Source organism: Cyanistes caeruleus, chromosome 13, assembly GCF_971803275.1.
Source record: "Cyanistes caeruleus chromosome 13, bCyaCae1.hap1.1, whole genome shotgun sequence".
Taxonomy (NCBI): Eukaryota; Metazoa; Chordata; class Aves; order Passeriformes; family Paridae; genus Cyanistes; species Cyanistes caeruleus.
The window spans coordinates 15,448,065-15,473,408 of NC_141713.1; the positions used below are offsets into that span (position 1 = coordinate 15,448,065).

Genomic DNA, 25,344 nt, shown 5'->3' on the forward strand with positions numbered 1-25,344 from the left:
CCATCTAACACAGGAGCCATCTAATACAGGTGTCCAGATTAGAGGCCTGCACTCATTATACAGTCACAGGACTCCCACACCTAACCCTACCACTCTCTATTGAGTATTAAAGAACGCCAGACTGCTTCTGCAAACACTTAAGTATAAATGATTACATTTCTACTAGCAGCAAAACTCTGCAGGAGGAAAAAAGCACTGAAAAAAACACAGAACACTTCACATTTGAGTAATAGCACAATGGCACAGTACATATCTGTGTGAAGGCTTCCCAGGTTCACCCTTCCTGATGAATACAACTGGAAATGAACGAACAGATCCCTGGAAACATTACCTGCAGGAATGTCTCATAACCAGATTCTGCAGCAAAGACTTAAAACATAAAGAAGTGTGAAGGACAGAAAGCCAGAAGACATGGAAATTCTTTATACCTTCCTGGAGCATGTGCCACATATCTCATCCACACCCCCATGCACACCAGGAGGAGAATGTGACTGCTGGGAGGCACTGCAACACCAGGGCAGAGCAGAAGAACCAAAGTACACTCTGTGTGATGCATTGTAGGTCAGTGGAGCATGGAAGAGAATGAGGTTTCTGAAGGAGCCTTCTAAGGAACAGCTGGGGTTCAGCATAGGAACCTGTCCTATGCAGGTTTGTGACGACACTAGTGACTGACAATTACTAATGTATGTGCACTTAACAGCAATGAAATATCTCAGTCCTGTGTCATGTGAACAGTAATGGTTTTTACAGGAACTATAAAAACAAGATGATAGGTAAAAACCCCAGTGGAAAATTTGCCCACAGAGAAACAAACAAGTTAATTACCAGCCATCCCAATCAGAAGTTCATCTACTTGCTTTTTCTTTGCTTTTCTTCCCATCCCGAGAGAAGGAAGGTAACCTAAGAAGTACAAAATTAGGTGTACATAGAGCTAGTTTTACAACTGTTAGCTCAAGGTGCAAAACCATGGCAGAGTGCTACACATTTCAAGCCCAGCTCATAAAGGAATGTTTCTTGCTTTACCCCACAAAACTCAAAACCACAGAAAAGATTATTATTCAGATAAGAGAAGTTGTAAAACCACTCTTCAGTGGTAACCAGTCCCTAAATCAGCCTTTATGTTCCTGTTCAGTTCTTTCTCCAGCATAGAATGGAAAATAAAAATTATCACTCCCCTGTTCCTCCCAGACATTTTAAAAAAAAAAAGAAAATTTAAAAATTGCAAACAAATAAGTTAGTACTAACGGGCAGTTGATAGATCAGTAGTTAGTTGCTAACACCTCCTTGATTACAAGTCTATGTTCACCCTTTGGCTCAGCACGGGACTATTACTTGCCCCTGGAGAGGAAAGGAAGATTTTATGGACAGAAAAGTCAAGCAGGAAATTCTTTGTATCGAAGGAGACAAACCTGTTTCTTAAAAAACCCCATGATGTGCATCTCAAAACACAGAAGGGCAGGATGCCTTCTAAGGCCAGTCATTACTATGGGGTTTACTCCAGGCTGCAAATTACTCGTTTATACAGTTCTCTGGTGAAGTTCAGAAACTGGACTGGAGTAAGAGAGAAAATCCTGAGTCTTTATTGCTGCTCTTGCATTTCTCAGTTCTTATTCCCTTCTCCTCAAGCAGGAACAGGCCATATGCTGAGTAAAAGCAACCAGAGAGTACATTTGAGCAAAAGATTCTACAGGACTGGCCCCATCCCCTATGTCAGACCAGTTTTCCACACTGTCCAATGCTATCAAATCCAGCAGAACTTAGCCCACATGAATAGACTATGAGAAGTGGGCAGCTTCTACCAAAAGATTTTACTGGAAGTGTTACCTAGGGAAAAAAAATCTCAGGAAAAAAAAAACCAGCTTTAGCTGAGAGTACAGAAGACTTAATTAAATTGTTGGGATTTTTTCCCTTCTCTCCAGGAAAAAAGTTGAGTTAGGCCCCATCAGAGGTTTGCTGATAGAAAGGATGTTTAATGATAACACCATAGAACTCATCCAGTTTGTTCTTACACATAAGGCAGACATTCTTAACTAAGAGAGGGTCTGTGAATCTGAGATAAGATTTTATCCTCTGAAGCCTCTGACGAATTGAGTTTTCAACAGTTACCCCATTTGTGCTGATTTTGAGTTGTGGGTTTTTCAATTTGAAGGGAGCACAGAGCACAGTGCATGGCTGGAGTTTATCTCAGGACACTTAGCCATGACTCACCACAGTAATTTTGTGACACTACTGAGTGAACAAGCACTCCCTGGGCAGATGGGTGGATGCCACGTGTCATGCCAGGGTTTAATGACAGGAGAAGCTCACATGCAGCAGTTTCAGGGTTTGCAATGTGCAAAACCTTGCCAAGCACATGTTCAGGAGGCTGGGTGCTTTCTGGAGACACTGCTCTCAAAGCCAGAGGCTTTACTTGCACATGCACATTGGGTATGTGAGATACTCCCAAATGAGCCACAGCCCAGGCTCCAGCTCCCATCAGGGTGCTTAAGAATGAAAATCTGGACAAGAGTACCAAGTCTTCACATTTCACTGGTCAAATTTCTGGGAGGAACTCAGGATGTATTCAGAGTGTTTGAGAATCAGAAAGAAAGGAAAAGGCAGAAGGGCAGTTATATATCTGAGTTTCTCTTCTGCTGCAGATCAGCTTAAGCTGAAAGACTACATCTGATCTTCCCAAAGCAGCCACTAGAAACATTCTGTGCCAAAACCAAAACTCTTCTCTCTGCTGGTGGGAGAGAAGAAAAGCAAGTAACACACAGAATGAAAACAAATAAAAAGAGGCATATTGAAAAATTAATTTTCTAAAAGATGGCATTCAAGATGGATTGCCCTCAGACACAAGGCAGGACTTTTGAGACATGGGTGACAATTTGTACATGTGACTAAATGCAAGAGACACATGGATAGGGCTGATAGGAAGTCGACAGCAAAAGCCTTGCACAACACAAGATTAAGTTCTCAAATGAACAGGATGCTTGTACATACAAAATTCAGGGATCATTATTTATTACAGAAAAGCATATTTTGCCCTTCTACAGATTTTCATTAAAATGGTTCTTGCATAATTCAGGAGAGTTTTCACTGAGAGACCTCCTGATTTACGCTGCTCTAATAGATAGAAAGTAATCGGACATGCATTCATTTTGGTGATTTCAGTTCATCAACATCTGTTAAGATTGACTTAATTTGAAATAAAACTTTGGGCAAATATATTTTTGCCATCAACTAGAATTCTTTCACATAACTGCAGCCAGAACTTGCATTGGCAAGCCTGAAAATTTTATAATTTAACCAAAATAGGTATTCACACAGGTAGAACAGAGATAGCAGAGTGACAGCAATGTCTGGTGTATGTTTTCATTTGGGGTTTTTTCCTCACCATTGTCATACAAGGATGTTACTTTCTGACACCTATACATAGCAATGCACAGCTGTTCTCCATGAGTCTATATTCTACAGTTGAATATCCTCTAAATGATCTTGGGTAGAACAAGTATTTTTCTTTTTTTCCTCCATACTAAATTTTATAAGCCAAAATAAAACAAGACTTAGCCAGTTTGCTCTGTCAACATCTGTGGTGGACACAGTCCACCGTGCTCTATTTCATGCAGAGTGATTGTTTGCATCACCTCCAGACTATCTTGGAAATGAGCCAAAAGTAATTTTTGTTGCTCAGTCCATTATTTTCTGTAGTCTGCAATAAAATATGATAAGACTGATTTTCACCAATTTTAAATAGAGGAATTACTATCAACAAACATGAAACATTTCACATTACACGTATGCTAGTTTGCCCCTGTACATATGGTGCAAGTGTATCACTGTGGTGCACACAGGTCTGGAGATGTAGGTTGGAGCTCTTCACAGGGACATAATTTGTTTCCAGAGATCATTATTCTGCTACAGTTAACATACAACCGAATAGAATGAAATCAGCTTGCTGTAGAGCTTCCCTTTCCTAATTTTGCCTTTTCTGTTTCTGGGACTGCTACTGTTACTCCTCTGAGATTTACCAGCACTTTGCTCAGAGCCTGAAGAGCAGAAAGCACATGGCACAGGATAAACAGCCAAACACACTTTACTCATTATTCTAGTAGATGGGTCAGAGGCACTCTCACCTTGCTTTTAAACAAAGGAACATAACACAGTGGGGCTTATAACTAGTTTTGAACCACAGTGTATCTTACATACCAGGTGGGAACCCTGCAGGAAGACTGAAATCAGCCCATGAGACACACCACTACTTTCAACAAGAGTTCTATTTCTGAACCAGCATTCTTTTTTCCCCTGCACTCAGCAAAAAGATTAAGCCTTTCTTGTAAGGAAAAAAATAGCCTTTAAAATTATAGTATGCTCAAATCCTCACAATTGTCTGTAGAAAATGTTCCAGTGGCCTTTGGGACTGAGAAATTTGACCTGCAGTTACAGGTTCTTCTCTTACTTTGATCCTAAGTGCCTCAAATGGCCTAATTAAACTGGTCCAGTAAGTGTCATAAAGGCTGTCTTGCTCTGCTGAACCTCAGAGGGAAAAAAGAAAGCATGAACATCATCTTCTACAGAAGGCATCTGAGCAATCTGTTCCATACAGCTGATGCACTGGACAGGAATTCTGTATTTCATTGTTTTGATGCTCACAATTAAATGCAAAATACTTACCATCATAAGAGAAATCTCTTAGGTTACTAAGGTTAAGAACACCAGAACATTAAAAAAAATATTTTGAAGAATTTTGTCTACATTTTGGTATTTATAGAAGTAGCAACAAAAATACCATTAATTTACATTTAACGGACTTATAATAGCAATTCCCCTAAATAAAAGGAAGTTATTTGGCATAGGTGAACCATCTCTGTTAAGATTATCATCCTTAACCCTTCCTACTCAAACAGTCCCTAGAGTTGACTTGTATTGATTCTCCATTCTCCTACCTCTAAAACAAATTTAAAAAAAAATCACACTAAAATTAAAACCTAGCTAGACATAAATATAAATAGCTGTTTCAGTCATCCTTAGTCCCTTTTACTGATATCAGTTCACAGATAATGTTCTGGAAGTGACAGAAAAATCTAGGTTGGAAGGAAGGTAGCTAGTCCAGTTTGCTGATCAAAGTCTAATGTTAAATTACCATAACACATTGTCATTTTATAGTAAAATTACCAGGCAACTAAAGCATGTGCTTACACCTAGGCTTTTTATTTCTTGTACAAAATCATGAAATCAGAAATTTTCATTGGTAGTAATTCCTATGAAGTTTATAAGGTAACTTCAGGTGTGGAGAAAGGGCTTAAATACTACTCCCTTCCTTCCCAATCCAAAACATTCCCCATGATAGCTCTCTGCTCTGACTTGTACAGCCTCACCTCGAGTCCTGTGAGCGGTTTTGGGCACCAAAGAAAGACATCAAAGCTGTTGGAGAGTGTCCGAAGGAGGCTACGAAGCTGGTGGAAGGTCTGAGGAGGCCGCGCCAGGAGCGACTGAGGGCAGCTGGCCTGTGGGGCCCGGAGGGGAGAGGCAGCCTCACTGCACCGACCGCTTGTCCTGAGGGGAAGCACAGGCACTGAGCTCTGCTCTGAGGTGAGCACGGCCTGAGGAAGGGCCCCGAAGTGGTGCCAGGGAGGTTAAAGCTGGATGTTAGGGAAAGGATCTTCCCCCAGAGGCTGCTTGGGCACTGGAGCAGGGCCCGGCAGAGCAGCACGCTCGGCGCGGCGCGGGATGGCCGCGGTGCCCGGGCAGGGCCTGGAGCTGAACTTCAGGGATTCCTGGGGGCTCCTCCAGCTCCGGGTAGGCTGTGATTATATCCACTGACATTCAGGAATGCTGTGATCAAAACAGACTCAAACACAGATATTATTTACAAAAGGAGGAGTAGTTTAAGACAGGCATCCAAGAGAATGTACTCTTAAGCAAGAGAGGCTTAAAGAATATATTATTTTGGGGTGGGAAATAGAGCTATGAGCTTTCTCTGTTCTGAAAATACATTCACTATTAAAACATCAAAAGTTTTTTCAAAACCACATCTTAAACTTTGTTGAAGTAGTTTGTAAATCTTAATTGGCTAGACTTAGTTCTCTAGAATTTAATGATACTAAGAAGACAAAATTGAAATGGCTGTAAAACACTTATCAGATGACTGTGAAGGTCAAAACAGTACATTTCACTCTCAGTTTTCGTGGACATTATGTAACTCATCTGAAATTCTACTCTTAAAACAAAAAGTGTTTTATAAAATTTTCCTCCTCCTCCTCTCTGACAGTTAGAAAAAGAGCAAGGGAGAAATCAGATTTGCATGGAATTAATTCTGACTCATTAAATGAAACTTTTTAAGAGTCAGTGAAACAGTATTCACCTATTACAACTCATCATCTCAAAAATAAATCAGCTCCCAGGTATGGTAGCTGCACTGTTTGTCCAGAACCTTCTCTGCACGCACAGGAGTCATCACTCCTAACTCTAGCTCACACATTTTATAAGCCTTCGTTCAGGGCAAAGTGTTAGGAGGAAACTATTTCATAGCAATCTGTTTCCTGCTATCCACATTACATTTCTCAATGTAACATGTGGGAAGGGGAAGGGGAAGGGGAAGGGGAAGGGGAAGGGGAAGGGGAAGGGGAAGGGGAAGGGGAAGGGGAAGGGGAAGGGGAAGGGGAAGGGGAAGGGGAAGGGGAAGGGGAAGGGAAGAAGTTTGAATTGCTTCAGGCAAGTCCTGTGTCATCTCTAATCATGGCTCAGCTGAGAGTGTTAACTCGATCTGAGGCAATCCATGATAGAATGTCTACATTTTAAAATCAATTTTCCTTTTTTAAAAGTAGCTTAAAGTAGAAAAAAAAAAAAAACCAAACCAAAAACCAGCACAAGATTAAGAGTCAACTATTTCAACATTGGGGATAGGGGGGAGGAATAAATACATTTCTCTACTTAAAAGTTTACAGGTTTGCCCATCATATTTCCCACACACGCGCACACACAGAGAATTCTAGTTCTGATAATGTTGCTAATAGATAGTTGCTTATTTAAAAGCACTCTCAGATGACTGCATGAATCTCAACTACAGTGCAGTCTTTTTGTATAAATACCAGTCCTGTTTCTCCCTTAGGAACTTTTTATCAAAATTGTACTTTATTATTTAAATGAGAAGTATAAAAATGTGACACAAAATGTAAAATGGTATTGGGAAGTGGCTGGAGAACAGTTGCTTTGCTCTGTAGCTTTTAACTTCAGAATGAAAATATGAAGCAAAGAAAGATTGACTCATAATAGCAGTTAATGAATATATAAGTAGGCTGCAATTAATTAAGCAGATATGTTGCTTTTTAAAACTTCCCTTCTGTATTACAGTCTTCCTTTTTATCTCAGTTTGTTCAGCCCAATTCTTCTGACAGCTATTGACAGCAATAGCCAAAAATACCACAGGTTTTCCTACAGAATCCCTACCAATACTGACTGCTAAATCCAGTGGTGCATGTCAATTTGATGACTCATGCCTCTTATTTCATTTTAATCTCCTTTCCTTTCATGTTGATGAACTGAAGTTTTACAGTTTCATTACAGCCTTCTCCCCTGACTCTTCCCATATACCTAGGACTAAGTAGGACAAGTAGAAAAGCCCCCACTGGCTGTCACCGGCAGTGTTTGTACTGCTGTGATAGCAGGCTTTAACAATTCATAGTATCTCTAAAGCTTCAACAAAAGGAACAGAGACTGGAACAACTCTCAGTAATGCCACTCTGCTTGCCACAGAGTAGTAGGATTTAAGAAGGAATTACCCTGTTTTCTCTTTCCTCTTGCTTCCTTCCCTACAATGCTGAAGTCTGTAGAAATGTGAAGAATGGCCACATTTCCATTTTAAGTTGTGTACTAAACAGAACCAAAACAGATATTCAAATCTAAGAGTGAAGTGCTTGATATCTGTGATATTTTTACTTTCCTGCTCAGAATAACTGCACTTGTGGTTATGATTAAGGCTGTTGCATCATTTATTCGAGGTGACCATACCAGATTGTTTCTTCATTAATCATTTGAAGGCTATACTGGTTCATTTTGCCATGTGTTTTGGCAGAGGCTAAAACTCTACTTGGATAGATATTTCTCTGACACATTTCTATTAAGCACCTGCAGCTGCCTCTGACTTAGATTGCATTTGGATACTTAATCACAGGGATATGAACTCCTGTGTGCAAGTAGGCCTCTGAAATACACAGTATACTTACACAGTATACTTAAAGGGGAAAACCAAACCAGAAACATAAAAAAGTAAACCCCAAAGTTCCTGGAAATTATGGTACCTCTTTCAGGACTAGTAATGCTAAACCATAAACCTCCTATGTATAGCTATAATTTAAGAGGTGGTGGGATCTAAAAATTTACTCTCATGCTGATTGATATTCTTTGACATTTGTGAACTTACACCTACAAATGGGCAAAGCTACAACTGTAACATGAACACAGTTCTCATTCATCCAAATAAACGTGAGAGGGTAAAACTGCGTCCATGACATACTAGAGTATGGTATGTGTTTTCCAAAACTAACCAAAGCTGGTCTAGGCACCTTGACATTTATGAATTTATACTTCCCACTCTCAGTCCTTACTCAATAATCTTGATCATACAGCCACCCACAGGAAGCAAGTCATGGGTGAATTGAAAGATAAGAGAATTTCTTCACAGAAAATTGGGGTATTTGGTTTTGTAAAATATTATTTGCAATACAGTTAGTGTCTGACAACCAAGTCAATTCCAGTTTTGCTTTTTTACTATGCTGCAATGAAAAACAACTAAACTCTGAAAATGTCAGGTAATTGTCAAGCTATATTTAACTACCACGTTTCACTTGTAAGGAAACATCAATTTGAATAAACAGATGGTGTTGCTATGGGGTTGCCATCACAAGTAGAAGCACACATTTAACTCTGAAAATGGCAGATACAAAGGACAAGAAAATTATATGCAATGCCAGGCATTTCTGGAAACAAAACCATGTGTAGCAAACAAACTAAACCTTTGTTTGCTTCATTCCTGCACTTATAACACAGTCTTACTGTTAGGATCACTTGATTCCTACAAACTAAATAAGAATTCATAATATTAATGGTATTAATCCTCAAATAATATCAGGAATACTTGTATCTCTAGCTCCATTGCTCCCTCCCATGAAATCCCTGGGAAAGTGAACATACAATTTTGGTTACTTGCTCAAATCATTTCAGTAGCTGGGAGTCTATTGAAAATAGATTGTCATGCTATTACAGCAACAAGGATGCTGCTGGCCAGTTAATGGATTTAGTCAATGTTACTTAAATGTTGGAATAGAGATTTTTAAAAAGCTCTCAAAATAAAGAAATGGGTAGAGTATTCCAGTACATCCAAAGAAATGCAAATAGAAGGCCTGTTTAGATATTTATGATACCTGGCATTACTTGTATAAGGAGCTGAACTTTACCAAAACTGGACATCATGTTAGGAGAGAGGCACTGGTTTATTTCCAAGATTTGCTTTAAAACTACAACAGCTAGATTTTTTTCCAGACTACAACAGGATTTTAATCGGTTTAAACACTCAAATGGCATTAAATTAAATAATGTAAACATTCAAATAATTTAAACATTCAAATTCCAAATTAGTATGAAGAGGAATGAAAAGGGAAGCATGGAAAATTTCATCAGCTGCTTATACAAGTTAACCATTGCTCAAGAATGCTGAGGATAGTGTTGACACTATACTTGTGGATTACTTTGAGATTTAGAAAGTGGTTGGTTGTTAGATTTCATTTTGTAATTTTATTTTGTTTTGTATTTCACATTTGTATTTATTATTCACACAAAATAACAGGTATAACCAATAAGTTCAGCAATATAAAAAGGAGCATTTCCACAAACTACTTCTGATATGTAGAAAGGACTGTGATTATTATTTACTTTCAGAATTTCTCAGTGTACTTACACAAGGATGGACCTGCAGGAAAACTCTTAAGCTCCCTTGAAAACATTACCACCAACATACCATTGCACTGCTGTTTGACAAACAGGAAAATTCTATTACTGACACAATGGCCTCTTCATATTTAAATGTCAGAATCTTAGTGAGATTTACAACAATTTATAGCATTTTATGCACAACCACAAACAAGTCAACTGGAGTATGGAATTACTGAGTAAAATGAGAGCACAAAAGGAAACTGTAACAAATTAAACTGAATTTTAAAAAGAACATCAAAATAATGATGGGGACCACCTTTAAAGTGTGATACAGTAAAATAAGAATGTGAAAGGTCATGTATTACACTGGACAGAGCTTTCCTTGCTAACAAGGAATATATATAGTGAGAAAACTTACCTACCTTCCTACAGATACCACACAAATCACGATTCAAAAGCTTAAATTCTGGGTTTGCTCAAGAGCAGTAGTTTCTATTCATTAAAACCAGAAAATTTTCTTTCTGCATTTACTAAACATCCAGAGCTAATGGTAAAGATGGGACATTTTTCTTTCAGTACCAAGTGTCACAAACTTGGCAACAGCCATTCCCACTTTCAAGGGTATTTCCATTCTAAGGTACAACTGTTAGATTCATGCTACCTGGGAGAGAAGGTAACATGACAAACCATTCCAATTCAAAGGACCTGGCTCAGGCCTTAGTCTGTCTAAGGATCATGGGTAGAACAAATCCCTAAACCAAGTTGCCCATCTCAGTTTTTTTCATACCTCCTTTCATGCTGTTTTGTAGAACTATGAGCTGCCCTGTGGACTCCTTCCTTCAAAGTGAGATGTAGTACGCTTTATTTGCATGACACCTGGCAGCAATCACAAAGCTCTTATATTTGAAAGATAATTAAATGAGAGTGAGCATAAATAGTTGCATGTAAGTAGAATCTTCTTGCCAGATACAGATTTATCTCTATGCAGAAGTACTAATACAGCATCTTTTGAAGTCATAGGTATTACAATGGAAATTAAACAGCACAATCATCATTTTGAGAGGGATCATTGTGCCCAACATGCAGACATCTTTCCAACATGCTCCAGATCATTACCACTAACCAGAGATTAGCAAACATGATATTTCATCCAAAAAATTAAGCATGCACACAGCTTCAGTCTACCTGCAAAAAACAAAGCCATCCAGGAAATTATAAATAATCTGATTTACATGCTAGATCTGTCCTAATGTGTTGTTAATTGTATGTTATTGTAATGGGTATAAACTACCTTAGAGCATTCAGCCAGGAGTTGGTTTGTGAAGTTTTTATAATTCTTACAGCAAAGAAAGAAGCAGCACCCTAGAAAAAGCAGCTTAACTTCAGACGCCAAGTTAATGAATGCATGCAAATTGAGATTCCTCCCCACTCCTCTCAGAGGCAACACTTCCTGCTCTTGCAATTTTATCATGACTCTCACTATTTTTAGTGCTTTGCTCAGAGTCTGTGCGACTGGAATCACGTCTGAGACTCAGCATTAATTTTAAAAGAAAATATTTCCACTCCCCTGCATCCTGAGAAAAGCTTGAAAATGTGAAACGAGTGCAGCCTACAGGCTAAAAAACTAGAAAGAATACAAGAAATTCAGGATGGGTTTTGTTTTGTTCTTAAAAAAGCTCCCAATATCTAAGCTGATTCCCTGAGTGGCAGGAGCTAGATAATGCATTGCTTCCTCTTGGCTGACTGTTCCTCAGAATCTCTCCAGAGCAGATGTAAGGCACATCAACAGTTTTACATGGAAAAAATATGCAATGCCACTGTCACTGCTGTATGCAGTGGATATTCTTACTCTTCAGAATACCAATACAGCTTCTCTTAAAAGTCATACTTTTAAAGAGAATATTTGACCTTTTGAACAAAGAAGAAATATTACTTTGTGCACAAACTAGTCTTTGTTTCTCTTCTCTGAAAGCTAACTCTTCTGCAACTAAGAGCATTTTGCTTAAGAAGATAAACCCAAGAGTTATGTTATCTATAAGAAATATATAAACACATGTTAAGGAGGAATATAACATCAGGCTTCTTAGAGGAAATATGATGTTTTATATTCACTTTTACACAGCTACTTGCTCCTAATTATACATGCAGCTGGAATTTAAAATAGAAAGTTAGATTATCTGCTTTTATCTTAGATGACTGAGAGGCTTTTTAAAAATGGTACCACTAGATGGTGCAAGAGTTTAAATAATTCATAAATCTACAGCTAGTCCCCTGCCTCTTCTCCAGCAACAGCAGGAGACATCTTAGCACTGCCAAACAAACAGAGCTCCTGTGATTTCTACTTGGCAAAATTTTTGACTTTGGCCCTAGAGGCAATAACACACTCCCTTCTTTGGCATCTCTTTCAAAGAGGAGGAAATATTTGGTCATCTGAGGGAAAACTGGTAATGAAATTGCTGTGACCTCCTTAAGGCTCTGGGACTTGGGGGGAGGAAGGAGGTGACCAACCATTGCAGATCAGGGTGGCGAGAATGCTGCTCTTGATCTTGAGAAAAGGCAAATTCCGCTCCCTCCTCTGCTGGACTAGCTCAGCAAACCCAAAAAACAAGTCTCAGCCTCACTGCACCTCAGTTCTCATCTGGAAATAAGTTCATAGGGTAGGTGACATTAGGAGTAAGTCATGTAGACAAGGCAAATTTTCTATCAGCCAGTAGACGTCAAAGAGACTGTTTAATTATTCAGGCATGCAAGATAACACATGGAAAGCACACGCCTTCATTGCACAGGAAAGAAACCTCCACCCAGCCATGGCTACCCACCATGTGAACCTAAAAAACCCCCCAAAAGCAAACAAAGAAAAACCTGCTGAGTAACACACAGGGAGATTGTGACCAATACGTTAATAACTAAGACCTGAAAACCAAGATAACTGAGAAGATTCTTCTCATTCTGAATACATTCATGGGATAGAATTTCCCCAGGAGATGGCAGGACTTGTGGCTTTTATTATAGGAAAGAACATTTCTTGGATATATATTATGCATTTAGCTGTCAAACCTTTTACTGTTCTAAATAAAACCCCACACACAATTGGTCATCAAGTCTGTAACTCTACCAGATTGGCAAAGAGAAACTGAACTGACAGTCTCAGAAAGATAAGACAGGATTTATCAGGAATCAAATTGCCCAAAAGGGATACCCAAGAGTGCCCTTTTCCCCTTGCACTGCACTGAACAGAATTGCATAATAAATATGTCAACAATATAAAAACAAACATGAACACAGCTGTTAAGAGATAGACTGGAAGACCTACAATAATCCAGTAATAGCCTGGTTGTTCATGGAGGAAAATGAGGATCAATAATACAGTTACAGTCAAATTTTCCTCATGCACCATATAAATTCTTTATACAATGGAATAAGGCAGATATATAGTTACTAAATAGCTTCAACATCGATGTAGCCTCTTTTGGTTGATACTATTCCCACAGGAAATAGAAGAAAATCCTTTTACTTGAGGATGAGCAGAAACCACAAATCAATACTCTGCACTGATCACATCTGCACTGCAAGGCCTTTCCCAGCACTGTAGCACTGTGAGGCCTATATCACCACACCCACAGAGCTGCTGGCCTGTACTGAGAGCACTTCATCCTGCAATGAACGATTGTGTCACCTCCTTAAGTGCCATAGGGAGAGATGACCTAACCACATACTTCCATGCTGGAGGGTTTGCTAAGACAGAGTCTAAACTTCCCAGACCAAGTCTAAACTTAAATCCCCACAAATGCAATTACTCGCTATTGTTATTGAGGTGCCACCTTCAATGTCTTCATCTCAGGGTACTGTCTAGGCTATCTCCCTAGCTCAGAAAACTTCACTTGCTCTGAGGTGGAGGATGAAGCCATTTCAGCAAGATCTGTCCTTTGCAAGATGTTAGATACTCCAGACATCTAAACTGGATGAGAATCCTGTTCTATTCACTCCTTTTTCCATTCCTAACAAAGCTCTTCCACCTGGTTGTAAATTTGGCTTCCAGCCTCTTTGTTCTAATGCTGCTGCAGACAGGGCCACTACACAGAGTAGGGGACAGGTTGGAGAGACACAAGGAATGAGGGCCTCCAAGCCCACTCTGAATCCCAGCATCAGCTAGCCCCAAAATCTGCTGTGGGAAAGTCATCTTAGTTACCCTGTGAGCACAACTGCTGGCAGCTCTTTTTTTCAGGCCAAGCTATTAAGTTCATTATCAGCCTCCAAGTGACAGAATTTTTAGCTTAATTTCTCACCACAGGATGATGCTTGTGGCCCTTCTAGACAGCAGCGGGGATACAGTGTGACCCAGCCTTGCAACCTAAGAGAAGCTGTTTCAGAAAACATTGCATGACACACTCCAGGTCAACCCACAAGGGTTGACAGCACATTGAAGCAAATAGAGGCCAGGCTCTTGCACTTGTGCTTTTCCTGGATCCTCCCATCCTCAGAACAAACACAGGACAACAGGAAAAAAATTCTGTCAGATAAGCCACTCTTGAGAAATCCTCTGGCTAGTATGCAGCTGTCACAAAAGCAAACAAGGAAACACACCAGACAAGACCCAGTTTCCACACCAGTATGTGCTGAAAAGATCAGTGACAAACCACACAAGAAGAGGAAATGGCCCCAAGCTGCATCAGGGGAGGTTTAGACTGTGACAACCAAAAGTGTTGTCAAGCACAAGAACAGGGTCCCCAGGAAAGTGGTTGAGTGACCAGCCCTGGAGAGAAAAGATTAAATTTGTACAGTAAAAATGTAGATGTGGCACTTTAGGATGTGGTTGAGTGGTGGACTGAACAGTGCTGGGCTGACAGCTGGACCTAGTGGTCTCAAAGGTCTTTTCCAAGATAAACAATTCTATGATTCCACAAAAGAGACTACAATGGGTTCTGCAGGAGGCAGAGATTTTCAAAGCATGTATTGTGTATCCAGTGCTCTGATTAAGTTCACAGGTCCTAGTCAGGGAAGACACTAACTGCACATTTTTCAGCAGATCTTATATATTTACAGACTTGATCCCTCTGGGTGCCCAGGAATATTCATGAACCAAAATGCCAATCTAAATGAGGAAAATTATCTTTATGATTAAGGCTTAAGTACTCACATGGCACCTCATACTGTAAAATAGATTACACTGAGAAAATATTTGACTTAGGAAAAGCCCTATGAGACATGGAAGATCAGTTCCACAAATGGAGTACAAAAATGAAGATAAAAAAATTACATTACATTGTTTTTCACCAGAGCAAAGTCTAAAAATTAAAATGAATCTCATTCCCAGGCTAGCACTCTGAACATCCTTGTCTTCTCTGAGGCAGAAACACTCTCTTTTCTTTTAGTTTACTTTATTTCTTTCTTTTTAGGCACAGTAATAGCACTGGAAGAGTACTGAAATATATGCACAGATTCTATCCAAACGGCACCTTTTCTTGAAGTATTAAATTCTGTGAAATGTGTAGGCTTATTGAAAAATGGCATTACCAAAATTTATCTCATTAACTAGGATAAAGCAAGGTCAAACAACATGGCTAAAAAAATAACCTGAAAAGCATTTTATCTTTTAACTGAAAAATATGCAACTTTTAGATTATCTAAAAGTTCAGATTTCAGCTACATACAGGCACTCTTGTGTTTTACTGGTCTCTAATGTGGACTGTTATCAAATTAGACATTAGAAGAGGCAACTGAAAGTCTCTCACACAAAAACACACTTTTTCCTTTTTAATCCAAAAGTTTTCTATTTTCTAATAAAAAGCACCACAAAGTATAGAAAAAGACATGGAAAGAACTGAAAGAATGCATAATTTGTCTGGAAAATGATTTCATTTTAGTTATTCTAGTAACTTTAGAAGAATTATTTTCCAAGTGCAGGCATAAACTGATGAGCTCCCATTAAAGGAATTTCTAGTGTATTACTTTCTGGAGTTTAGTTAAATTCTTGAATGAAAGCATGAGGACTGCAGAGAAAAGACAGCCTGTTGTCCCTGTCACTGAAATGATCTGATAGAGAGAGATAAGTTGAAATCTTGGCTTTTCTGATGTGACTGCTCTCATTACAGTCATCCTGCTAGCAGTGACAAGGGACCTTGGAGCAAGCAGAGCCATCCCTCATTCAACCACCAGGTGAGTGGGCTCATTGCATGCAGAGAGGTGCTAAACTAAAAGCCCTGGTGTTCTTTAGGAAGGAGACATTGAGTTATTCTTGCACTGCTAAGCAGGCACTTGCCTGAGAACACTGTATTCACATATTTTAAAAACATTAAGCTCATTCTGTAGTGATTTATGATTCTGCAAGGTGACAAAAACTAATTAACTTTGCTCATTTCATAAAATGAATTAGAAATCTACAGAAGAAAAGATAGCTGGTGTTGCTCGAACAACACGTATACAGCAAACAATAGCTTTGAACTTCAAAAGATTAAGTTAGATTACTTTGTGATTTGATTCAAAAACAGTACTGCACAAACCAAATAGAACCACACAGAACCTGTAATGTTTGAGGAGGGTTTTGACACAAAATTGTTCCTTCTTTCTAACCAGCAGTACTGTCTTGGTGGTTATTTTAGTCACATTTTATTCGTTCTTCCCCTTGAGAAAAACAACTTCCATTTTCTTTTGGTTCCAATTTAATTTAATTTAATTTAATTTAAAAATTAAATTTAAATTCCCATTAAAATTCACATTCTCTGTGTCAGTAGGATAGAGATTTGGACAGATGAGAGTATGTGTGTATAGGAAATAGTCATTTCTAGCTGAGGGAGACTTCAAGGGTATACTAAAGGTAACAGGCAATGTGCTCTACATACCTTCAGTGTCAGTGTCTTGCTCCAACTTTCACTGGGAGACAGAACAGAATTTGTTATTAAGGATGAAAGTTCTCCCTCACAATGCCTTTTTTGCTTTGTTAACTGCTCAACTCATCACTGGAAACCACCATGAAGCTACGAAGAAACAAGGGAGTATCTAGCTCACATTTAACTAATAAGACACACACAGCTTTTTCACCATAAAAGAGTGTAATTCTATCAACTGTCACATGTGACACTTCTCAGAAGAGGCATATTACCTTTATATGTACACAATATAAAAAACAATTTGCTTGAAGTTCAGAATTAGTAACTGGCAGGATGTCTCACACTCATTATTTGAATCATCTGCTGGAAACAATAGAAGAAAATGAACTCTTTACCCACGGTTGAACACCAGGGCTAGTCAATGGAATGTAGCCAGTTCCCTGAGCTGTAAATTAACTTCAGTTTAGTTAGAAACACAAGCTGACAGTGGAACAGTATTAGAGGTAGATCCTGAAATTTACTGGATTTGCCAGATCCTCTCTGTCAGCTGGCAGACAGAAGGTGTTGCTGATACAGCCCTTAATCTGGCAAGGCTGTATCTACTTCAAGTGTTTGTCTAATTTAGTCCCACTATTGGGGCATCCAGCTGGTATTGAGGGTTACAGAGTCCAGCACTGGCCAATGACTCTGCCAATGTTTCATGGATTCTGAAGTTGGAAAGAATAGCAAACAATGCTGAGATGACTCTGAAATACAGAGAAGTTGCTTTATACAAGTATGACTATGCTTCTAGTGTTCCTTTTGAGGTGATTTGAAAACAGAGTTGCTTGAGTTTGTTTGTTTTTCAGTTGTTTTTTTTTCTTTTCCTGATGACTTGTACCCTCCCTTCAGTTTTACTCACCTTGCACTAAAAATGCTGGAGTTGCAAAGTGGGACTTGTGCACTTTGCAGGTATTATTTACATCTGCAGTTGTAACTTGGCACTCCATCTAGAAGGCTTTTGGTCGCACAGGCAGTTTTAAGCACACAAAGCAATAGTATCAAACAAAATTGATGGCCTGCAGATAATCCCAAATTAATCATTAATGGAAGCTCCAAACACAGCTGGAAACCAAAACATTGAACAAGCAATTTACACCAATTCTCTCATGGAAGAAGGAAAGAAAAATGGATTTCTACCATCATCCCAGGAAAAATAATCTTTTGTTCTGTCTTACTTAGAAAACTATAGACTACCAAGTATTTAGCATTTGTTCAGGGTTTTTAGTACCTTGTTTCAAACAAGAATTTTTCTAACCCAGTTTTCAGCTCACCACACCTTTTATGAAGGCAATAGAACCATGGAATGATTTAGGTTCAAAGGGACCTTAATGATCATTCAGTTCTAACCCCTCTGCCATGGGGAGTTGGAGCTAGACAACTAATAATTGCCCAGCTCTCCACATGCAGCACTCTTGCCTTCCTCTCATGTGTCTTCTTCAACTAATGCCTCTCCTTATCTTAATTTAGGTCTAATCCCTGAATTCCAATTTCATTCTTGATATATTTGCCTGTTCCTTCAAAAAACAAGAGTCACTAATATTCAATGAAAAACCTCATGCTTTAGGCTATTAATTGATAGAATAAAGGTAAAAAAGAGAACATGGAGCCTTTCTGATCCTTCTTCTTACAGTGTTCATTCAGCTGTTTGCTCACAAAAACTCTGCTACCAATTCTAGTCGTAAATGCTCTTTTCTTTTTCTCTTCTCAGAAACTCAATTGTTTGCTGCATATTGCCCAGACTCTTTTGGGGTTTTTCTGCAGTCATAGCTGCAAGTTTTCCTGATTGCTGCTTGCCTAGAGATCAACCACTATCTCCTCTATGAAAGTATACAAGGTTATCAAGTGTCATTAGCAGGTGACAAATTCAAAGCCACAAATTCAAAACATTTCCTAACATGCTCATGTGTGAAACTGCACACAGCCCATCTTCCCTCACAACCACCCAGCATTCATAACTTTAAAAACAATATCAATATGGTCATCATGAGTGAGAAAGGGCATCAGCATCACCTAGGGAACAATATGATTGTTCCCTACCAATATGAGGTGAAAACACACGTCAAAACCCTGTGATTCCTTAAGGACTAGAGGGATGCTTTGATAAAACCTTTTCATTTGGCCACACACAATCTTTTCTGAACACAGTGTGTGGGGTTTTTACATTTTTATCTCTTATTGGCAAGCATTTCCTTTACCATTACATTTGGTCACTTCTGGTGCTTCAAAAGCAGGAGAGTCAGTTCTCACTGCCCAGTAAAATCTGTGTCACTTGTGTTCCTGTTAGAGCCAAGCATAATTTCAACATGCTTTACACAGAAGACAAAATTATGGCAAAACTACCCAGATACAAAGACTGTAGCTCATATCCTCATGTGTGTGAAGGTTTTGCTTCTTTTTTGGCCAAGAGAGTTTATTCTGTGATATCTATTTTTTATTCAAATGAACACAACCACAAACACCACATTTCCTGACCCATTGTTTTGCCTCATGATAAATATTCATACTAGTGAGTATATATGTGCTTGTCAAATCTTAGCAGTAAAAAGACACAGCCATATTGCTAGTCAGATTTATAGTTCCAGTTACACTGACAGTCTTGTAAGAAAAAATATAAATACATGCTTTTAAAAAAGGAAACAACAAGCTACCAAGCTATTGATGACCAATACTCTGCATTTCCCCCTGTCTGTTAGCTTTAGCAATGGTGCCTAACACCTTGTGGCAGCAGCAGGTGGACAATGCTGTCTGTATTGTAGGAACTCTGTCCCACACTGGCACAGCACAGGGCATCCTGCCACAGTGTCAGTCAGGATTTTCACATCAGTGCTGGTATCTCACCATTTTAAATGTGGAACAGTGTAGCCCTTTTGGCTGTATTATTTCCAAGTAATTTCCAGGAGATCATGAACCATAACCTTCCTGAAATAAAGGAACATTTGTGCTCTTAAAGAACACCTTGTTTCAGTATGTAGTCTATTGTTTGCTGAAATATACCTTTGCAAAGGGTATTTTTGGCATTCTTTTTTTGGCTTTGTTTTTTGTAAGTCTACTTGGGGAAGACGGGAGGGAAGAACAGTTCCAACTTGCCAGCATGGTGGAACCCAGCCTTTACTGTTCCACAATTAGTCAAATACACATTTTGCAAACATTCTAATTTTTTATGCATTAGCATGTGGCAAAATCTTTCTAGGCTAACCTTTTTTACATATAAACCTCAGGAGTCTGGTATGGTTTTAGTGACAATTCCAGTGTTTGTTCTCTGAAACAACCTGCAAAATTCCATCTAAATTGTGACTAACAAAAACGGCCTGAATAATTTTTTAACTGAAAATATGTTTTATAGTACCATAACTCTTCTGTAAGCTGCCTAATAACTAGAGATGCAAATATTCAAATAGTTATTTTTATTTCATAGCCATAAAGACATTGGCTCTATGACTTTCAATTGCCAACAGAGTCCAGAGATTAAGGGATTAATACTCCACTGAGTACCAGCAATCAGGTTTCCACACAACTAAATGGGTAAAAATTCCACAGGTGAGCCAGAACAAAAGGAAGGACACCTAACTCCCAACAAAGTAATCTAAAAACCAGCAAATCACTGAAACTCTCTCATTCACATATATGGACTGTTCCAAAAGAAGAAGTTAAGACACTGCACATTTTTAGCTAATGTCAGACAAACTTGAGCTCAGAGGTTCAGGAAAAAACTAGGAAATTATCCCTGTTTGAAGTAAAACAAAAACTCACTTCTCTTCTTCCTCTTCATCTGATTTCAGTGAGAAAAAGTGCTTTAATTCACACATCTCCACTCGGAGTTATTGTCACTGCTGTATAAACTGGACTCCTAACACCCTCACTGCTGAATGCAGAAGTAGAAAAAAAGGCTTCATCCAAACACAGAACTGAAAATAACACGAAGAGAGGAACATGCCAGTGTCATGTCTTTTTAAGAATAAACAACTACTCCACTTCCCACTGTTGAATTTGTAATTAAGGTGTTTTACCACAGGCCTATATTTTGGTATTCCTGCAAAGTGCACTATTTGCCTAAAACAAATGCCAGAACCAGGGAGATTGGCATTATTTTATAGGCAGAAGATGCATGCCAGAAGGTTAGAAGCTCTTGGGGTTTTCTGTTTGTTTTGGGGGTTTTTGTGTTGTATTTTTTTTACTAAGACTAGTAAGTCAAAATACATATGCCAGTCTTTGATTTACTGCTACCTAGCATAACCATAATGGGCTTTGTTCACAAAGATTAAGCTCAGGCATGCTCATTTGTCTACACTGAGGAGCACGACCTTCAGTCAGCTAAATCAGTATTTCAGTCTTTGGACAGTAAATGCTCTTCAAAAATCAGCTCCTTCTTTGGCCCTCTCTGCATGGGCAGGACACACTAGCACATAATATGTGCCAGAAAAAAGATGCAATTGCTCTCTGCTGCATCAGCACTGCTTGCACAAAACTCTTCCAGAATACAGGTTCACACACTGAGGCACTTACTAGCTATAGGTGGGATGCTCAAATACCTCAGTGGTTCTAGACATCAGTTGTTTACCTGCTGTAGAGAAAGCTTCTTGTTTGCTTCTGCTAACTTTTTCCCAGGAGGTAGTTTACAGCAGTGTGAAAGCATCCACAGACAGACAAGCTGTGGAGACAAGTTATAAACATGGAAAGAATGAAGCAATAAGCAGTAAAAACCTAAAGGGTTTTCTCTGACATAAGTGCAGCTAATGTTTCCTCTGGCTTTGTATCAGGAAGCAGAAGTGTTAAGTATATAGGAGAATTTTAAAGGGTGAAAAATATGAGGCAAATAGATCACCTGAAATAAGAAAAAAATCGTACTACACTCCCCACAACTGCATTTTCCCCTACAAAATAATTTCATATTGACTTTTGCTGTGAACATATGGCAGAAAAAGCAGGGCACTCAAACTGTTATGAAATACTTGGGTTTTTTTGCAGAATTGCAGCCAGAACAAGGGCAGCACACTGCAGGAATCTGAGACAGAACTAAACAGCCCACAAGAACAGTTCTAGAGTTCTAGTTCTAAGTTCTAGAGCGACAATCACCTTCCCCCCACTGATTCCTTCTGTGACTTCCCTGATAATGCACTCAATGAGTGTGAAGGTATCAATATCCAAGGACTGAAGGAAAATTTACTGAACTCATCAACTGGATAAAGTCATAGCCCAAAGTATTATTAGCCAGCTGTGGGATAGTCAAGGGCAACCAGACCAGATGTAGGTCTAAACATATTCAGGTATTTCTGGGCGGCCACAGAGACATGAAAGCAACAATCTCCATTACAGAGACTTTGGACATGATCTGTGTGTCAGCCCTCACCTTGTGCATGTATCTGTGTATCATGGCAGACACTCCACTTGTGACCAAGTAGAACTGCACAGAACATTGATCAATTGATAAAAGTTCTAACGCAGAACAGAAACACCTAAAGTTCAGAATACTATTTAGACAGCTGAAAACAAGGCAAAAAATAAAACTAAGATGCTTTTAAGGATAAAAGATAGAAAGCTTTCTCAGTAACATTTGTGTCTATTTCATTAAGTCCCTTATCCCTTAAGAAACAATCTCTTCAGTAGGATAGTTATAATGGGGTTTTCATTGTGGGAAATGTACAAAATTAAATTCATTCCTTTTGGTTCATAATTCCTATAACCCCAAACTCCTCTATCATCTATCATCATCATCAAAAAGAGTTTTGTTTTCTCTTTTGTTTATATTTCCCATGATGTATGAAGCAATCCTTTTCTAGAAACAATGAAGCATGAGCTAATGTATTTATGATCCCCAGTACCACTGTGTTTTCTTTGTGTTACATCCTTCAAGAAAAAAACAGGTTTTCTTCCCTCAGGAGACAGTCCAGTTTACAGTGTTGGGCACCACAGTCAGAAATAGTGCCAGTTTTAAGAGTGGTTTAAAGGAAATTATTTTAAACATCCTTACCAGTGTCATCCTATTTATTTGTCTGTCTCTTCAACAACCTGTATAAGGTGAGTAATGCCTTATCCCCCTATTTTGCTTTATTATCCAAAATGTAATTGAGGAAACTCATTATACCTTATGAGCAGCGTTCAGCTGTTGTGTAAAATTTCAAGTAAGCAATACTGTCCTATAGACTATGTCAATCATGGTTGTCTGCTTTGGCTTTCTTCTAAATCATACTCAGTTATGCTCTTCAGTCCAACAATTTTGCCTTGGATAAAAACAGGAATCCTCTGACTTCAGTAAAAGTGCACCAGAGGTCCAGAAAGGGCGGAGCAATGAGTCTGCAACTGTAAGGTGGATAGCATCAGGCAGTGCTCAGTTAAATAACGGGAACTGGTATACATGCTACAAAAATTATTGTGGTTTGATATTTTACTTACTGCTTTTTACTGCAGCCTTTTGATGTCCTTTCTGAATCAGGTTCAGAGGTACTGGCATGTCGTGCTTTCAAACTCTTTGTCACAAACCAGCAATGAAGTAGAACTCTGAAAGGAAAATTAACATCCAACAGTTTCTTCAAAGATGAACTTGACCTCTAACTTGTCATCAAACTGACCCAAAACTCTGCTAGTGGGGATGCAATCTCAGCAGCTTGTAAAGATACAGCTTGAACTGTTATGACACATAATTCAGTTTAAATTAAGTGGAAGCAAAGAGAAGCTAAAATATATAATCAGAAAGTTTTCAATTTCAAAAAGCAGAACCTGCACAAGACCATGTTCATTATGTTAAAGTTTTACAGAGAAAGTGTACGTATACAATATACTTATATTTGCATAAGGTTTATTTATTTTGAAACCTCAATACTTCCGTGTTTACTTCCTACCTTTGCTTTGTTCACTTTCCCACTCTGGAGTATGTGCCAAATACTCCATATAAAAAGAACACTGAACTTAGGGTCTCTGAAGATACATAATTAGAAAGCTATAACAAAGTTTTCCAAATATTTGTCAGTAATTTTACAACTATAAATCTCAGAACTATAAGCCAAATACAATCCTGTGATTTTAGATAAGTATCACAATACCACCAGAGACAGTAAAAATAAAAATCTGAACAAGATGTTTCTAAGAAGTAGAAGTAATTTCTTCTAAATTTGTCACAGTTCAAATGAAATATTGATTTAAAAAAGAACAGTTCTTTTAAAAAGAGCCATTACTGCTTGACACAAATAAGAACATTCCTTATGTAAACACAAATGAAAAAGTGGAATACAGTGGTTCACAACAGTATTGTATGTTACTAAAAGATGTGTCCTTGACAGCAAATTACATACAAAGTATACCTAGGAAAATGTTCGCTTAAATAGCCGTCAGTGAGAGTATCACTAATGTTGCTTAACAATACCTTACTACATAACCAAAAATTAAAGAAAGATCAGAGCCAGCCCTAAGTATTTTTAGGTGTGGGCCTGCAAGATATTTTTATAGGCCTCATGCAGGGTTAGGTATTTCTCACATAACTAATCCACATAACTCTGGAGAGAGGCAGCAAGCTGATTCACCATGGGTTTAGGTTACCTATTACCTATAAACCTGGATATTCATCTACTCGGCTCTGACACGTTGCCTAAACCACAAATCAGGCAGTGACAAGTGGGTATTCAAGTGGTAATCCAGGTTCCTCACTTTCAACAGTAGTCATTCAATCAGAATGAAGCAAAACCCCAGGTTTTTCATGCAGAGGGTGTTTTGGCACTGGAACAGGCTCCTGAGGGCAGTGGTCACAGCACCAGCCTGTCAGAGTTCAAGAAATGTTTGGACAATGCTCTCATGATGTGACTCTTGGGGTGTTCTGTGCAGGGCCAGGAGTTGGACTCGATGATCCTGACAGGTCCCTTCCAACCCAGTGTATTCTGATTGTACACTTTCCTTGGCAAAGTAAGTCAGTTCTGTTTTGAAGTTTCAGTTTCTGTCTGTAAATCATTCAATGTAGTGTCTATAAAATTACACAGTGTAATGTTCCACTGCATGCCTTCAAATATGAGAGGAATTGCTGGAGGCTTTCAAGGTGCAATTGGACAAGGTGTTTATAATTTTATTTGTGCTCCCTTTCCCATGAGCCTTTGGCCCAGATGGTTGTGTGAGATCCCTTCTAACCTGGGCTGTTCTATGATTCCATGGTCTTACAGATGTGAAACACACTAGTGGACACTGGGAAGACTAGAGCCATTAGCCTTTCTATGCAAATATGTAGCCAAATGAGGGTGGGAGAGTGTGAATAAGGGGAAGATAAAAGCAAGAAGGATATCCTATTCAACCATTTCCTTATTGATGTCGCCCCTTATCACTCACCTCACTCTCTCCCTTGCCATTAGTCTAAGAGGTTCTTACACTGGGCTAACATGGCAATCATTTTGTAAGGAGACAGAGGGGACTCTGTGGTAAGAGGCCTGAAGCTGTCCCATGTCAGACATAAAAAGCTGAGCCAATCTTGCAGGCACCAAGGTACTGACCTTGGAGGTCAAGAGTAGGGTGGGAGGGTGGGGTAGCTGCTGTGCCTAAAGAGAATCTGGTAAGAGAAGCCACTGTAGGACGGATATCCTGGTGGCCA

The 25,344-nt window shown here is 38.9% G+C and overlaps 2 protein-coding genes across 15 annotated transcripts in view; one reads left to right on the plus strand and one right to left on the minus strand.

The window, feature by feature from the left end:
• Positions 1 to 5,738, minus strand: part of OTUD7A (OTU deubiquitinase 7A) — a 109,274-nt gene extending 103,536 nt beyond the window's left edge. For 11 of the 13 annotated variants that reach the window (XM_086849165.1, XM_086849156.1, XM_023934152.2 and 8 more), the window contains exon 1: positions 5,361 to 5,450. The gene's annotated coding sequence lies outside the window, so the exon portion shown is untranslated. Of the gene's footprint in view, positions 1 to 5,360 lie in introns of all 13 variants that reach the window. The other 2 variants (XM_023934153.2, XM_023934149.2) reach the window with 2 other exon arrangements.
• LOC111934199 (uncharacterized) overlaps positions 1 to 20,759 on the plus strand; it is a 28,441-nt gene extending 7,682 nt beyond the window's left edge. For both annotated transcript variants that reach the window (XM_086849167.1, XM_086849168.1), the window contains exons 2-4: positions 5,355 to 5,574; positions 16,005 to 16,068; positions 20,561 to 20,759. In XM_086849167.1, the coding sequence (XP_086705293.1) occupies positions 5,355 to 5,561 (207 nt within the window). In that variant the 3' untranslated portion in view covers positions 5,562 to 5,574; positions 16,005 to 16,068; positions 20,561 to 20,759. The remainder of the gene's footprint in view (positions 1 to 5,354; positions 5,575 to 16,004; positions 16,069 to 20,560) is intronic.
• The last annotated feature ends 4,585 nt before the right edge of the window (positions 20,760 to 25,344 follow it).